Raw genomic sequence first — 18,192 nt, 5'->3', positions numbered from 1 at the left:
GGCGCACACAGCCGCCCATGCTGACATTACTGTTATGTTGTTCCGTCATTTTGACGGGCTGGTAACTAGTTTGGGCATAATGTTTCAATTGTTCTTCGTACAGGCTAAATTGCTACACTATTATCCCAGCGGTCGGGATCCTGGCAGTCGAAATACAGATGCTGGAATACCGGCCTTGGCATCCCTACTGGGATAGCAGTCCCTGCGCTGGAATCCCGAACAAGCGTTTGTCGGACCGGAGAAGAGGTGATTAGGGAGGGGGGAGTTGGGGTGGCAGGGGGATAGGTTTAGGCTGCGAGGGGAGTGTTGGAGTTAGGCTGCAGGTAGGGAGAGTTAGATTTAGGCAAACCCCCTCCCCCCAGGGTAGGTTTAGGGTTAGGCTATTGGGGACACTTAGGTTTAGGCTGTAGGAAGGGAGGGTTATGGTTAGAGGGCATTGGGGAAAGGTAAGTATACTGAAGTCTGAGGTACCTCAGAGAGGAGGGGGCACACAAAGGGTCTGCACACGGGCTTCCTCCTCTCTTAAAACGCACATGAAGTTGTTGGACTATTTTCTATTACTTCCCAAAATAAATTTTGGCCAAGATTTATCAAGCCTTTGGGTGGGATAAATTGTACTGTGATAAAGTGCTGACCAATCAACTCCTAACTGTAATTTTTCAAGCACAGCCTGTAACATGGCTGTTAGGAGCTGGTTGGTTGGTAGTTTATCTCCATGCAATTTATCACTCTCCAATGCTTGATAAATCTGGGCCGTTGATTGTTATTTCTATATCTGTGTGTCTGTTTGTCTATCTATCTATCTATCTATCTATCTATCTATCTATCTATCTATCTATCTATCTATCTATCTATCTATCTATCTATCTGTATATATAATCTTATAGCAATTGTTTTGGAGACTTTTCAGAACTCTAGCTCTAAAGCTGCTTAGGTAAAAGACACCATTAGCTGGTGGCTGTGGCACTGAGGAAGCTATGCGTTTGATTGATGAAGATACAACAGTGAGAGGTCACTGCTGCTGTTCTTCTCTACACCACTCACTTATGAGCAAGCTATCTGTAATTCTCCATCTGAGCTTGGTAAATGAGTAGGGCTGCATTTTTCTTTGGTGATCATGTAAAATATTTATCCTTTTTCCACAGTGGAAAGCTCACGATGGTGTCATTTTAAAGGTTGACTGGAATGCTGTCAGTGACCTCATTCTATCTGCTGGAGAGGACTGCAAATATAAGGTGATGCTGGAAATTGATTGCAGTCTTCTTTAGGAAATATTGTCAAATATTAAAGTGCTCAGAGAAATCGGTTCTGTATTTTGGTTGAACTTCACCAATTAAAGAACTGTTTTCTAACTTTCCGCAACATTGCTTATGGGGGGTAATTCTGAATTGATCGCAGCAGCAAGTTTGTTAGCAATTGGGCCAAAACCATGTGCACTGCAGGGGGGGAGGCAGATATAACATTTGCAGAGAGAGTTAGATTTGGGTGGGTTATATTGTTTCTGTGCAGGGTAAATACTGGCTGCTTTATTTTTACACTGCAATTTAGATTTCAGTTTGAATATTCCCCACCCAAATCCAACTCTCTCTGCACATGTTATATTTGTCCCCCCTGCAGTGCATTGGTTTTGCCCAACTGCTAACAAATTTGCTGCTGCGATCAACTCAGAATTAGGCCCATGGTTCATTGTAGAACAGGGATGTACAGCTTGATATTGTATGTTATCATTTTGACATTATTTTTACATCATAGGGGGAGATGTATGAAACTTTCTAATGAGTGGCAAAGTGGTAATTGTTAAACTAAACAAACTATTCCTAAACCACTTAACCTAAAATTTAACTCCCAAACTACCACAGCATTTCACCTAACTTCTATTTTTCATTTCAGTTCATGGAATTCTCACCAAAGTTTGCTCATCCTACATTCACCCAACAAACGACCCCTCGGTGCACATTACAGGTTCTATTATCCACTCCCCTCTTTTAAACATTCATGAGCTTTTTACTTACTTCTCTGCAAGTACTTTGACATCCACAATCGGCCAACATAATAAACACTCACAATCATCCACCAATATTTATCTTTCTCTTCTGCTTTTATTAGCTGGTGACATATCACCAAGTCCAGGCCCCAACCACTTGCCCCACTCACACTCAGCTGTTTCAAAACAATATAGAAATCCATCTAACCTCATAAATATCACATGTCTCCATCACCCTCCAAGTCACTACAATGTGCCTTATTGATGCACGCTCTGTTTGTAACAAATTAACATCCATCCACGACCTCTTCATCTCTGACCACCTCAACCTACTGGCCATAACAGAAACATGGCTCACACAATCAGACACAGCCTCCCCTGCAGCACTGTCACACTGTGGTCTCCACTTTTAACACACACACCTCCAGGATTGGTAACAGTAAATGAGGTGGGGTTGGAATATTACTGTCACAATTTTTCACATACATTGTTCTACCACAGGTTCCATCATTCACACTGTTAAAGTGAACTTCAATCAGGATTTTCACCCCTTTCTTTCTGCGTGTTGCAGCTATCTATCGGCCACCTGGGTTACCTGGCTGCCACACTTGTTATCCTCTGACATCTCCACCACCATCATGGTTGATTTCAATATTGCTATTGACAGTCCACAATCTCTTCATGCCTCCAAACTCCTCTCTCTAACCTCCTCTCTTGGCCTCACACAATGGTCTGACTCCTTTACTCATCAGGAGGGCCACTGCCTTGATCTTGTATTCACCAGGCCCTGCTCAGTTTCTGATTTCATTAACACTCCTTCCCTCTCTATCATCACAACCTTATCACCTTTTAATCTCTTCCATTACTCCAAACTCTATGACACTGAAATCAGCAAGCCTCCTCTAACCCGCAGAAATACTAACACTATTTATTTTCAACAACTTTCCACCTCTCTGCAACAACTGCTCTCACCAATGTCTACATTTACCTCTCCTGAGAATGCTGTATCCCACCTGAACCAGACTCTAGAGAGAACCCTTGATGAAGTGGCTCTGACTAATCATCATACTCCACATAGGCTTAGATGCCAACCGTGGTACTCTAAATCAACAAGATACCTACAAAAACTGTCACGTAAAGTAGAACATCAGTGGCGTAAATCTCGGAATCCAATTGACTTCCTCATATATAAGGCCACCTACCACTCCTATCGTAATGCCATGGACACTGCCAAACAAACATATTTCCAATCTCACATCTCTTCTCATGCCACCAACTCCAAATTACTTTTTAATACATTTAAATCACTTCTTTACCCCCACTCACCCCCCCATCCCTAGCTACTATCAGTGCACAAGAACTTGTTTCCTACTTCAAGGACAAGATTGATAAAATCCGAGATGAAATGTATGCTCGTCGTCCACCTGTAACCTGCTCAATTCCCTTCCTGAACCCTCTGGCACTTTCTTTTCTTTTGATCCCACAAGTGGAGATGAAGTATCTGCACTCTTCTCATCTTCCTACTCTACTACCTCTCCTGTTGATCCTATACCCTCACAAGTCAGTAAAACTCTGTCTCCTGTGCTTAGCCCAACCTTAACTAAAATCTGTAATCTCTCTCCCTCTCTACTAGTATCTTTCCTTCTCTGTTCAAGCATGCAGTGATTATCCCCATTCTGAAAAAACACAATTCTGACCCAAACTCTCTCTATAACTACCATCCCACCTCTCAGCTCCCATGCCCCTCCAAGCTACTTGAGAGGCTCGCCTACACACGCCTCACAGACTTTCTTAACTCTCACAATTTATTGGACCCAATTCAGTCAGGCTTTCGTTCCCAACACTCAACCAAGACAGCACTGACTAAAGTAGTATATGATCTAGTCTGCCAATCTAAAGGCCATTACACATGTCTTATTCTTCTAGATCTCTCTGCTGCTTTTAATACTGCTGACCACTCTCTTCTCATACAAACTCTACAATCCCGAGGTCTTCAGGACACAGCCCTTTCTTGGTTCTCATCCTACCTGTCTAATTGCTCTTTCTGTGTTCGCTTCTCTGATTCCACCTCCTCTTCACTATCTCTATCAGTTGGAGTACCGCAAGGCTCAGTCTTAGATCCTCTGCTTTTCTCAATCTGTACCTCATCTCTTTGCAAATGAATCAGCTCCTTCGGATTTCAGTATCATTTGTACGCTTAATATCTCTAATACTAATTTAATTTATAAAAATCGGACGCAGTATTGTTCAAATCACATCTGTGTGTACAGTTCAATTGCTCTGGATAAGGTAATATGTGAGCTGCTCCCAACAAATAATCTGCAATTATTTAAGGTAGACAAAACAATATACAAGGGAGCACTAATTAACATTGATTGACTTTTAAAAGATTAAAAGGTAACAATATAACACATACATTGGATACAAAGTCTCTCTAGGTGATACTTTTACATACAATAAAAAAATTACTCTAAGGCATCTACTAGGAAGTGTGTCCTTTAGTTTTATCTGTTCAATAAATTTGCAGTCACAATATGCAAGTTAATATAGAAAAGCCGCTCACTGGTAAAGCTGTCTTATGCTATAATGCACCTCTCACACTGTAGTGTATCTCACCGCTTGCTGTATTACGGACAACTCCTTTAGGGGGACCCTGCTTGCATAGTTGGTTAGAGTCTCTTAGTAAAAGGAAGGACCCATTTGTCGAGCTTTAACCCCAATTAGTAGGCAGATGTCCGTGATGTATGAGAAGGCGGTGGACGTTACTCCTGGCAGGATGTTGATCTCTCTATCTGAGCCGTGTGCACCGTTGAGGCAGAATATAGAGCTGTATGATACTTTTAATCTCAAGGCATCACTACCTTTCAAAGGCGTAACCATTGCATCCATGCTAGATACTTACTGCCGCCACTGAATACAGCGCTCTCCCTCCCCACTGACAGCCACGGCTTTCGCCTAGAGCTGGAGATCAGGCTCGGCAGGTGGGCTCTGTATTCTGCCTCAACAGTGCACACAGCTCGGCAAGCAAGACCAGCATCTTGCCAGGAGTAACGTCCACCGCTTTCTCATACATCGCAGACATATGCTACTAATTGGGGTTACGGATCGGCAATTGTGTCCTACCTTTTGCTTGGAGACTCTAACCAACTATGCTTGCAAGGTCCCCCTAAAGGAGTTGTCCATAATACATAATAATCCTCCCCAGATTTGTCACCATCTGTACTGGTCCGTGTCACTGAATGACTTTCTGCCATTTCATCTTGGATGTCATCTCACCACCTCAAATGTAACATTTCCAAAACAGAATTAATTATATTCCTGCCAGCCAAGAGTAGTTACCAACCTGATTTCTCCATAGCTGTTGACATTTTGACAATCTACCCTACCCCACAAGCTCATTGCCTAGGTGTCATCCTTGAACGGTCATTTCTGCCACACATTCAATCTCTCTCTAAATCACGTTACATGCATCTAAAAAACATATCCAAAATATAACCGTATCTTACACAAAACACTGCAATCACTAAAATCCATGCGCTCATTGGTGGTCATTCTGAGTTGTTCGCTCGCTGCCGATTTTTGCAGTGCAGCGATCAAGTGAAAAAACGGTAAAAATGCGCAGCGTGCAAGCGCTAAGTACTTTCACACAAAACTTTGTAGATTTACACAAGCTCGAGCAACGTTTTTTCATCGCTGGAGTGATCGTAGTGTGATTGACAGGAAGTGGGTGTTTCTGGGCGGAAACTGGCCGTTTTCAGGGAGTGTGCTAACAAAACGCAGGCGTGCCAGGTAAAAACGCAGGAGTGGCTGGAGAAACGGGGGAGTGGCTGGCCGAACGCAAGGCGTGTTTGTGACGTCAAACCAGGAACTAAACGGACTGAGGTGATGGCAGTCTAGGAGTAGGTCTGGAGCTACTCAGAAACTCACCCCTTCAGGCAAGCCTATCAAATTCCTGAACTGCCCACATGACCTTCAGAAGCATTCATATCTGCCGATTTTTGCAGTGCAGCGATCAAGTGAAAAAACTGCAAAAATGCGCAGCGCGCATGCGCTAAGTACTTTCACACAAAACTTTGTAGATTTACACAAGCTCGAGCAACATTTTTTCATCACTGGAGTGATCGTAGTGTGATTGACAGGAAGTGGGTGTTTCTGGGCGGAAACTGGCCGTTTTCAGGGAGTGTGCCAGGTAAAAACGCAGGAGTGGCTGGAGAAACGGGGGAGTGGCTGGCCACCTGCATCATCAGCACTGTGCATTTACAGGACACTTAAGTATTCTACATGTAATTTAGACAGTGTTAGTTAAGAACAAGTGCATTACTACAGGGATAGTTAGTACAAGTACCCTGTGATATACATCCAGTCTTTACTGTGCATTGTTATATCTATCTACCTATATAGCTTTACTTAGTGGTACAGTCTGTACTTAGTATTGCTAGTCCAGTGCAGTTTTATTGTTTGTAATAATTTCTGCATTGTATATGTGACTGAGTGTGTGCCAATAGCTGCTGTGTGATTTCTATTTTGTGTATCTCACACATATTGCTATCCCTATATTCTGTACACTGAGGGGGGCTAAGTGCATCAGGGTTATCATATAATATAGTGTTTCACAGGATATACTACCTTGGTATTTTTCACTGTGTTTTACAGTCACCACATACCTCTTAAATCCTCTGTGCTCTGCTTTGCAGTCACACTATACAGGGGGGAGGGGGGGGGGGGTTGTCAGGTAATTTGTCTGCTTATTTTGTACTCTTTCACCCTTAAGTTACGCTTACATATAATGTCTGCTAAACAGGGTGGTAGATCCGTGGCTGTTCCTGCTCCATGCAGTGCTGACGCCACGGATTGCTCGGAGGAAATCATAGCAGCTGAGGGTTCAGGTACTGTGGGTTCTTCTATAACCCATGGTCAGTCTGCAGTACCGGGGGGCAAATCAAGACCCACCTTGGGCTGCTTTCTCTAATTTACTGACTATGCTAGTAACTAGATTTGCGCCCCCTGTGGGACCTCCTGTGCCATTACAGCCACATATTGTCCCTGCAGTTAATCCGCCATGGGCAGATACACTGTCCTCTCGATTACAGCAATTAAATCAGTCTCTGGCTAAGCAAAATCCTGACTCTCACCCGCCTAAGACCAAGGGGTCATCTAAACGGGCCATTACTTCCTCACAATCCACAAATGTTTCGGATACTTCATCCGATGAAGATGGCGCTTACACTGACCCTTCAGACACTGATGCAGATGCTTCTGATGGGGAATCTCTGACACAAGTGGATGTTCCTGACCTCTTGGAGGCTATCAGGCTGATTCTTCAAATCGATGATGATGAAGAGCCTCAATCTACCGCTAAGAAACCAGATAAGTTTAAACGTCAGAAGGTTACTAAATTAGTTTTACGTCATTCTGACCACTTGGTTGACATTTGTCAGGAATCCTGGGAAAATCCAGGAAAGAAATGTTCCCTATCTAAAAAGATGCTAGCTCGTTATCCACTCGCTGCAGAGTTAAGTAAAAATTGGAAAACACCTCCGCCGGTGGTTTCACAAGTCACGCGTCTGGTGATATCCTCTGCTCTGCCTGTCACTACCGTCACCTCACTGAAGGAACCGACGGATAAGCGTGTGGAGGGTTGCTTGAAGTCCATTTACACTCTTGCTGGAGCTGTGCATAGGCCCACTATTGCGGCTTCTTGGGCGGCAAAAGCTATTGAAGCCTGAGTTCAGGAAGTTGAAGCGGAACTACCATCGGATTTTACTGATAATGCTAGACAGTGTATTTTATATATTATTACAGCCTCTCATTATATTCAGGAGGCGGCATCTGATGCAGGTGTCCTGGCGGCCAAGACGTCTACTACGTCCATTCTAGCTCGCCGAATTCTCTGGTTGCGGTCCTGGTCTGTAGATCTGGACTCTAAAAAGACCTTGGAGGTGATTCCTTTTAAGGGAAACATTCTTTTTGGGTAAGATATCAACAAGATTGTTGCTGACTTGGCATCAGCTAAGACTGCATGTCTGCCTAGTACTTCTTTTTCGGCTCCGAAGGCTAAGAGTACTTCATTTCGTTCCTTTCGACCTCCAAGTAAAGCAAAGGGTCAGGTGTACCCGAAACAGGCTCGCACTTCCAAAACCTCTAAGCCCAAACCTAAACGTGCCTGGGCTGTCCGTCAGCCTGCTTCCAAAACAGACAAGCCTGCTGCATGACAGGGCGGGCCTCCCCGTGGGGGATCCCAGGGTGGGAGGCCGACTTCTACGGTTTGCTCACGCATGGTTACAGACCACTTGGGATGCCTGGGTAAGGGAAGTCGTCACTCACGGATACGCCATCTTTTTCAAGAAACGTCCCCCTCGACAATTTTGCTCAACAAACATACCTTCGGATCAGGTAAAAGCAAAAAGTCTCCATTTGGTGGTACAATCTCTCCTGGGTACAGGAGTGATAGTGCCGGTGCCCCTGGCTCAGAGAGGCAGGGGGTACTATTCCACACTGTTCTTAGTCCTGAAACTGAATGGGTCCTCACGGCCCATTCTCAACCTCAAGTCTTTGAACAAATTTGTGAAAGTTTACAAATTCTGTATGGAAACGCTTCGCTCTATTGTTCTTGCTTTGGAGCCCAAGGACTATATGGTATCCCTGGACATACAGGATGCTTATCTGCATATACCTATTACAGTGTCGCATCAGCAATACCTGCGGTTTGCTATTGGCAACCTACATTTCTTTAACGTCCTAGTGGATGCTGGGGACTCCGTAAGGACAATGGGGATAGACGGGCTCCGCAGGAGACATGGGCACTTTAAGAAAGAATTTAGGTTCTGGTGTGCTCTGGCTCCTCCCTCTATGCCCCTCCTCCAGACCTCAGTTTGATACTGTGCCCAGACGAGCTGGGTGCTTTTCAGTGAGCTCTCCTGAGTTTGCTGAGAGAAAGTATTTTGTTACTTTTTTTATTTTCAGGGAGCTCTGCTGGCAACAGACTCCCTGCATCGTGGGACAGAGGGGAGAGAAGCAGCCCTACTCTCTGAAGCTAGGTCCTGCTTCTTAGGTTACTGGACACCATTAGCTCCAGAGGGATCGTACGCAGGATCTCACCCTCGCCGTCCGATCCCAGAGCCGCGCCGCCGTCCCCCTCGCAGAGCCGGAAGACAGAAGCCGGGTGAGTATGAGAAGCAAGAAGACTTCAAATCGGCGGCAGAAGACTCCGTTCTTCACTGAGGTAACGCACAGCACTGCAGCTGTGCGCCATTGCTCCCACACACCTCACATACTCCGGTCACTGTAAGGGTGCAGGGCGCAGGGGGGGGGGCGCCCTGGGCAGCAATTGGGACCTCTTTTGGCAAAAGTTTAGCATATATACAGTTGGGCACTGTATATATGTATGAGCCCCCGCCAAAAATTGTACATTTAAGCGGGACAGAAGCCCGCCGCTGAGGGGGCGGGGCTTCTTCCTCAGCACTCACCAGCGCCATTTTTTCTCCACAGCTCCGCTGAGAGGAAGCTCCCCAGGCTCTCCCCTGCAAATACACGGTAGAAGAGGGTAAAAAGAGAGGGGGGGGCACATAATTAGGCGCAAAAATCAATATAAACAGCAGCTACTGGGTTAACATTAAGTTACTGTGTTATTCCTGGGTTTATAGCGCTGGGGTGTGTGATGGCATACTCTCTCTCTCACCAAAGGGCCTTGTGGGGGAACTGTCTTCAAAAAGGGCATTCCCTGTGTGTGTGGTGTCGGTACGCTTGTGTCGACATGTCTGATGAGGAAGGCTATGTGGAAGCAGAGCGGGAGCAAATGAATGTGGTGTCTCCGCCGACGGCGCCGACACCTGATTGGATGGATATGTGGAAGGTTTTAAATGATAATGTTACTTCCTTGCATAAAAGGTTAGACAAAGCTGAAACCTCAGGACAGTCAGGGTCCCAGCCCATGCCTGATCCTATGTCGCAGAGGCCGACAGGGTCTCAGAAGCGCCCACTATCCCAAATTATTGACACGGATACCGACATGGATTCTGACTCCAGTGTCGATTACGATGATGCAAAATTACAGCCTAAATTGGCTAAATCCATCCGTTATATGATTATAGCAATTAAGGATGTGTTGCACATCACAGAAGAAACCCCAGTCCCTGACAAGAGGGTACATATGTATGGGGAAAAGAAGCCGGAGGTAACCTTTCCCCCCTCACACGAGCTAAATGAGTTATGTGAAAAGGCTTGGGAATCTCCAGATAAGAAACTGCAGATCTCCAAAAGGATTCTTATGGCGTATCCTTTCCCGCCAACGGACAGGTTACGCTGGGAATCCTCCCCTAAGGTGGACAAAGCTTTAACACGCTTATCCAAGAAGGTAGCCCTGCCGTCACAGGATACGGCTACCCTCAAAGATGCTGCTGATCGCAAACAGGAGGTTACCCTGAAGTCTATTTATACACATTCGGGTACCTTGCTGAGGCCGGCGATCGCGTCGGCCTGGGTGTGTAGTGCTGTAGCAGCATGGACGGATACCTTATCTGAGGAAATTGATACCTTAGACAAGGATACTGTATGGTTGACCTTGGGGCATATTAAAGACACTGTCCTATATATGAGAGATGCTCAAAGAGACATTAGTCTACTGGGTTCCAGAATTAATGCTATGTCAATTTCTGCCAGAAGGGTCCTGTGGACTCGGCAATGGACAGGTGATGCCGACTCAAAGAGGCATATGGAAGTTTTACCTTACAAGGGTGAGGAATTGTTTGGGGAGGGTCTCTCGGACCTGGTCTCCACAGCTACCGCTGGAAAGTCAAATTTTTTGCCATATGTTTCCTCACAGCCTAAGAGAGCACCGTATTATCAAATACAGTCCTTTCGATCACAGAAAAACAAGAAAGTCCGAGGTGCGTCCTTTCTTGCCAGAGGCAGGGGCAGAGGAAAGAAGCTGCACAACACAGCTAGTTCCCAGGAACAGAAGTCCTCCCCGGCTTCCACAAAATCCACCGCATGACGCTGGGGCTCCACAGGCGGAGCTAGGCCCGGTGGGGGCACGACCTCGAAATTTCAGCCACAAGTGGGTTCACTCCCAGTTGGATCCCTGGGCAATAGATATTGTGTCTCAGGGATATAAGCTGGAATTCGAGGAGATGCCCCCTCACCGATACCTCAAATCGGCCCTTCCAGCTTCCCCCCACGAGAGGGAAATAGTGTTAACTGCAATTCACAAATTGTATCTTCAACAGGTGGTGGTCAAGGTTCCCCTCCTTCAACAAGGAAGGGTTTATTATTCGACCATGTTTGTGGTCCCGAAACCGGACGGTTCAGTCAGACCCATATTAAATTTAAAATCCCTGAACATGTACCTGAAAAGGTTCAAGTTCAAGATGGAATCGCTCAGAGCGGTCATCGCAAGCCTGGAAGGGGGGGGATTTTATGGTGTCTCTGGACATAAAGGATGCATACCTTCATGTCCCCATTTCTCCACCTCATCAGGCGTACCTCAGATTTGTGGTACAGGATTGTCATTACCAATTTCAGACGTTGCCGTTTGGTCTCTCTACGGCTCCGAGAATATTTACCAAGGTAATGGCGGAAATGATGGTGCTCCTGCGGAAGCAAGGGGTCACAATTATCCCATACTTGGACGATCTCCTCATAAAAGCGAGATCAAGAGATTAGTTGCTGCTCAGTGTAGCACTTTCTCTGGAAGTGTTACGGCAACGCGGCTGAATTCTAAATATTCCAAAGTCGCAGTTGGTTCCTACGACTCGTCTGCCTTTCCTAGGCATGATTCTAGACACAGACCAGAAAAGGGTTTATCTCCTGATAGAGAAAGCTCAGGAACTCATGACACTGGTCAGGAACCTATTAAAACCAAAACAGGTGTCAGTACATCACTGCACGCGAGTCCTGGGAAAGATGGTGGCATCATACGAGGCCATTCCCTTCGGCAGGTTCCATGCGAGGACCTTTCAATGGGACTTACTGGACAAGTGGTCCGGATCACATCTTCAGATGCATCGGTTAATCACCCTATCCCCCAGGGCCAGGGTGTCTCTCCTGTGGTGGCTGCAGAGTGCTCACCTTCTCGAGGGCCGCAGATTCGGCATTCAGGACTGGGTCCTGGTGACCACGGATGCAAGCCTCCGAGGGTGGGGAGCAGTCACACAGGGAAGAAATTTCCAAGGTCTGTGGTCAAGTCAGGAGACTTGCCTTCACATCAACATCCTGGAACTAAGGGCCATATACAACGCCCTACGTCAAGCGGAGACCCTGCTTCGCGACCAACCGGTTCTGATTCAGTCAGACAACATCACCGCAGTGGCTCATGTAAACCGACAAGGCGGCACAAGGAGCAGGGTGGCGATGGGCGGAAAATCACGTAAGCGCACTGTCAGCAGTGTTCATCCCGGGAGTGGACAACTGGGAAGCAGACTTCCTCAGCAGACACGACCTCCACCCGGGAGAGTGGGAACTTCATCAGGAAGTCTTCGCATAGATTGCAAGTCAGTGGGAACTGCCACAGGTGGACATGATGGCATCCCGCCTCAACAAAAACCTACAGAGGTATTGCGCCAGGTCAAGAGACCCTCAGGCGATAGCTGTAGACGCCCTGGTGACACCGTGGGTGTTCCAGTCGGTCTATGTATTTCCTCCTCTTCCTCTCATACCCAAGGTGCTGAGAATAATAAGAAAAAGAGGAGTGAGAACAATACTCATTGTTCCAGATTGGCCACGAAGGACTTGGTATCCAGATCTGCAAGAAATGCTCACAGAGGACCCGTGGCCTCTTCCTCTAAGACAGAACTTGTTGCAACAGGGGCCCTGTCTGTTCCAAGACTTACCGCGGCTGCGTTTGACGGCATGGCGTTTGAACGCCGGATCCTAGCAGAGAAAGGCATTCCGGATGAGGTCATTCCTACGCTGATAAAGGCTAGGAAGGACGTGACAGCTCAACATTATCACCGTATATGGCGAAATTATGTTGCTTGGTGTGAGGCCAGGAATGCCCCTACGGAGGAATTCCAGCTGGGCCGTTTCCTTCACTTACACTTTACTTACTTACTTTACTTACTTACTTTACTTTACTTACTTACCTACAGTCAGGAGTGAATTTGGGCCTAAAATTGGGTTCCATTAAGGTCCAGATTTCGGCCCTATCCATTTTCTTTCAAAAAGAGTTGACTTCTCTACCTGAAGTTCAGACGTTTGTAAAGGGAGTGCTGCATATTCAGCCCCCTTTTGTGCCTCCAGTGGCACCTTGGGATCTTAACGTGGTGTTGAGTTTCCTGAAATCCCACTGGTTTGAACCACTCAAAACGGTGGAGTTGAAATATCTCACGTGGAAGGTGGTCATGCTGTAAGCCTTGGCTTCGGTTAGGCGTGTGTCAGAGTTGGCGGCTTTGTCACATAAAAGCCCCTATCTGATTTTCCATGCGGATAGAGCAGAATTGCGGACCCGTCCACAATTTCTGCCGAAAGTGGTTTCATCCTTTCATATAAACCAACCTATTGTGGTGCATGTGGCTACTACTGACTTGGAGGATTCCGAGTTGCTTGATGTGGTCAGGGCTTTGAAGGTTTATGTTGCCAGAACGGCTAGGATCAGGAAAACAGAGTCTTTGTTTATCCTGTATGCTTCCAACAAGCTTGGTGCTCCTGCTTCAAAGCAAACTATTGCTCGCTGGATCTGTAACACGATTCAGCAGGCTCATTCTGCGGCTGGATTGCCGCTGCCAAAATCAGTTAAGGCCCATTCCACTAGGAAGGTGGGCTCTTCTTGGGCGGCTGCCCGAGGGGTATCGGCATTACAGCTTTGCCGAGCGGCTACTTGGTCGGGTTCAAACACTTTTGCAAAGTTCTACAAGTTTGATACCCTGGCTGAGGAGGACCTTGTGTTTGCTCAATCGGTGCTGCAGAGTCATCCGCACTCTCCCGCCCGTTTGGGAGCTTTGGTATAATCCCCATGGTCCTTACGGAGTCCCCAGCATCCACTAGGACGTTAGAGAAAATAAGATTTTACTTACCGGTAAATCTATTTCTCGTAGTCCGTAGTGGATGCTGGGCGCCCGTCCCAAGTGCGGAATTCTTCTGCAATACTTGTATATAGTTATTGCTTCAATAAGGGTTATGTTATGGTTGCATCAGGGTTGACCTGATGCTCTGTTGTTGTTCATACTGTTAACTGGGTAAGTTTATCACAAGTTATACGGTGTGATTGGTGTGGCTGGTATGAATCTTGCTCTGGATTACCAAAATCCTTTCCTTGTACTGTCAGCTCTTCTGGGCACAGTTTCTCTAACTGAGGTCTGGAGGAGGGGCATAGAGAGAGGAGCCAGAGCACACCAGAACCTAAATTCTTTCTTAAAGTGCCCATGTCTCCTACGGACTACGAGAAATAGATTTACCGGTAAGTAAAATCTTATTTTTCAATTCCAAGCCTTACCTTTCGGTCTGACCACGGCTCCAAGAATTTTCACCAAGGTCATGGCGGTCGTGACTGCTCTGCTCCGCCGTCAAGGTATCAGGATCCTGCTGTATCTGGACGACTTGTTGATCCTGGCGAACTCTCCAGAGGTTCTCCTCTGTCATCTGGAACTGATGGTCCAATTCCTGCAAGCCCACGGGTGGCTCATCAACTGGAAGAAATCTTCCCTGGTCCCTGCTCAGAGCATGGTGCACCTGGGATAGCTATTGGACACCCACAACCAGCGGTTGTTTATGTCTCCGGAGAAGGTCCTGAAACTTCAGGACAAGATAAGATGCTTCCTCTCTCACCCACGTGTGTCAGTGCACTCGGCGATGCAAGTACTAGGCCTCATGGTGTCGGCTTTCAACATGGTAGCTTACGCTCTGCAGCGGTTGATACTCTCCAAGAGGGACGGCCTGCCTCACCGGATCAGGACTCACATGATCTCCTTGTCTCCGGAGGTCCACTTGTCAGTGAGCTGGTGGCTACAGGACCAGCAACTGAGCAATGGTCGTCCCTTCTGAATCTCCAACTGGGTCCTTCTGACGACAGATGCCAGTCTGTGGGGCTGGGGAGTGGTGTTGGAGCAACACTCTCTTCAAGGTCGGTGGACCAGGGAGGAATCTCTGCCGTACATAAATCATCAAGGCGGCACTCGAAGCTGCATTGCATGATGGAAGTGTCAAAAATCCTTAGTTGGGCGGAATGCCATCTGCCAGCCATATCGGCAGTGTTCATTCCAGGAGTCCTCAGCTGGGAAGCGGACTTCCTCAGTCGTCAGGACGTACACGCCGGAGAGTGGAGTCTTCATCCAGAAGTCTTTCAACTCCTAGTGGACAAGTGGGGCCTACCAGATGTAGACCTGATGGCGTCTCGACACAATCACAATGTTCCGGTCTTCGGAGCAAGGACAAGGGATCCTCAAGCAGCGTTCGTGGATGCACTGGCATATCCATGGAACTTTCGGCTGCTGTACGTGCTCCCTCTGGTATTACTTCTGCCCAGGGTAATAAGGAAGTTCAAGCAAGAAGGAGGAATACTACTTCTTATCACCCCAGCGTGGCCCAGACGGCATTGGTTCTCAGACCTGCAAGGTCTCTTGATAGAGCGTCCTCTTCTACTTCCACAGCGCCCAGACCTCCTCGTGTAGGGCCCTTGTGTCTACCAGGATTTGGCCCGGCTGGCTTTGACGGCATGACTCTTGATGCTTCCGTACTGAGGGCCAAAGGATTTTCTGAGGCGGTCGTTCAACTATGTTGAAGGCCCGTCAACCGGCGTCTGCTCGGATTTATTATATGGTCTGGAATTCTTACTTCGTCTGGTGTGTGACTAACCATTATGACGCATATAAGTTCAGTACTGCCAAGCTTTTAGCTTTCCTGCAACAGGGCCTGGACTTAGGCCTTCATCTGGCATCTCTCAAGGTTCATATTTCTGCCTTGTCGAAATGGTTTCAGAGAAAAATTGCGACTCTGCCTGATGTTCATACATTAACTCAGGGTGTTTTACGGATTCAACCTCCCTGTGTCCCACCTGTGGCTCCTTGGGATTTGTTCTGGACGCCTTACAAGAGTATCCATTTTAACCTCTTGAGTCTGTGGACCTTAAGTGGCTTACTCTTAAGGTCTTGTTCTTGCTGGCTATTGCCTCTGCTAGACGGGTTTCAGACTTGGGTGCCATGTCCTGTAGGTCTCCCTTTCTGATTTTTCACCGTGACCGGGCGGTTCTTAGAACTCGTTCTGGTTATTTGCCTAAGGTGGTGTCGTCTTTCCACCTTAACCAGGAAATTGTGGTTCCGGCATTTACCTCCCCAGGTTTATCCTCCAAAGAGCGGTCTGTGGATGTGGTACGGGCTCTCCGTATTTATGTGAAGAGAACAGCTTCTCTTAGGAGATCTGATTCCCTCTTTGTCCTTTTTTGTTTTCACAAACGTGGCTGGCCTGCTAATAAGCAGACCTTAGCCAGACGGATTAGAATGGTGATTGCACATGCTTATGTATAGGCTGGTCTTCCAGCACCTGCTACCATCAAAGCCCATTCTACTCGATCTGCTGGACCTTCATAGGCGGCCCTCCGTGGGGCGACCCTTGAACAATTGTGCAAGGTGGCTACGTGGTCCTCAGTGAACACGTTCATAAGGTTCTATGCCTTCGATACTTCCGCCTCCCAGGATGCCTCCTTTGGACGCCGGGTTCTTGTGCCCGCTACAGTGCGTCCCCCCCAATGAGGAACTGCTTTAGGACATCCCCGATGTTATTCCCTGTGGAACCCCAGTGTATCCCACTGCAGAAAAGGAGATTTATGGTAAGAACTTACCTTTGTTAAATTTCTTTCTGCGAGGTACACTGGGTTCCACAGGGCGCCCAACCTGACGCACTTAGCTTCTTTGGGTTTGTATGGCATTAGCTGCTAGTACCTTCTCCTATCGCGAGAATGTGGTATATGTGGCTACTAACGGTTGTCGTCTCTTTTACCTGCCACTGCATTGGACTGGTTAACAAAACTGAGCTTCTGTTCACGGAGGCGGAGTTATAGAGGAGGCGGCACTGTGCATCTTGGGGACAGTCCAAGCTTTTAGGCTGTTGGTGCCTCGGATCAAGATCCAACTTTACACCCCCGATGTTATTCCCTGTGGAACCCAGTGTACCTCGCAGAAAGAAATTTAACAAAGGTAAGTTCTTACCATAAATCTCCTTTTTTACTGAGGAATCAACGTCTGTCAGTCCAATAGGAAGCCAGCACTGATGCTCCAACACCCCCACAGGGCCGAAACGCCACAACTGGGTGTGTGATTTCGGCGGGACCCCTGGCACAACTCCTTCACTAGCAGAGTTGCAGGGTCACCCAGGACTGCAACCGTATCACTGGGGGCCAGGTAAGGCGGGTAACCTGTTCACGGGACCCGCTTATAGCGCAGTCCATTAACCGCTGGCTTGAGGAGTGGGCCAGCGGTGCTGACATGCTTCCGAACCATTAAGTGTTCCCTGAGGCCGCACTAGACCACCAGGGCTGTAATGTACACTGGTGCTGGGGACAGAGGCAGGCCAGGAGAACCGGTGGTGAAGGACAGCATAGGGGACGTCAGGGCTTCCCCAGCTGCCCCTCCTCCAGCCTAGGGCGCCATTCCACAGCAGTCTTCCCACCCTGGGCTGCTCCTCCCTTATCCTCGTCCACAGAGAGCCATTATCTGAGCTCTCCAGGAGCGATGGGCAGAATCTCCCTGTTAACCTCTACCACATTGCAGGTTTTACAAAGTGCTGCATCCTACCAGTCTCTTCCCTCAGTGGTTCCCCTATGGGATTCCAACAGTCATTACAGTCTGTTTATCAGGCAATTGCAGCCCCACCCAACCCTCCTACATTGGACTTGTTCTCTATACAGAGCTTGGCTGCTTCTTCTACACTACCTACACCCTCTTCATCTAAGCTTGTTGTGCCTTCCTAACAGTCTACTCTCCTCTCTGATTTAACAGAGTCATCAGTTACTGCTAATAATGCTGAGGTTTCAGATGCTGAATTCCCCTCTGGGGATGAGGACGCCCCGCCTAAATTTTATGTGGCTGCATTACTTAGGGCGGTCAAATTCTCACTTTGGCTGGAAGATGCTGAACCAGCCCCTGCTACTAAAGATCCTACTAAATATACTTTTAGCTGGGTTTCCACACTCTGACCACTTCTCAGAAGCTGTGAACGAGGCAAGGAAAACTCCCACTAAGAAATATACGGTCTCTAATACCTCATTCACACCGCAAATGCCG

The 18,192-nt window shown here is 47.4% G+C and overlaps 1 protein-coding gene across 6 annotated transcripts in view; it reads left to right on the top strand.

Moving 5' to 3' along the window:
* IFT80 (intraflagellar transport 80) overlaps positions 1–18,192 on the top strand; it is a 519,318-nt gene that overhangs the window by 273,754 nt on the left and 227,372 nt on the right. For all 6 annotated transcript variants that reach the window (XM_063916161.1, XM_063916162.1, XM_063916160.1 and 3 more), the window contains one exon: positions 1,146–1,235. In XM_063916161.1, the coding sequence (XP_063772231.1) occupies positions 1,146–1,235 (90 nt within the window). The remainder of the gene's footprint in view (positions 1–1,145; positions 1,236–18,192) is intronic.

Source organism: Pseudophryne corroboree, chromosome 4 (assembly GCF_028390025.1).
Source record: "Pseudophryne corroboree isolate aPseCor3 chromosome 4, aPseCor3.hap2, whole genome shotgun sequence".
Classification (NCBI taxonomy): Eukaryota; Metazoa; Chordata; class Amphibia; order Anura; family Myobatrachidae; genus Pseudophryne; species Pseudophryne corroboree.
The sequence above is the reverse complement of the archived record's forward strand: the minus strand, read 5'-3'. Positions and strand labels throughout refer to the sequence as shown.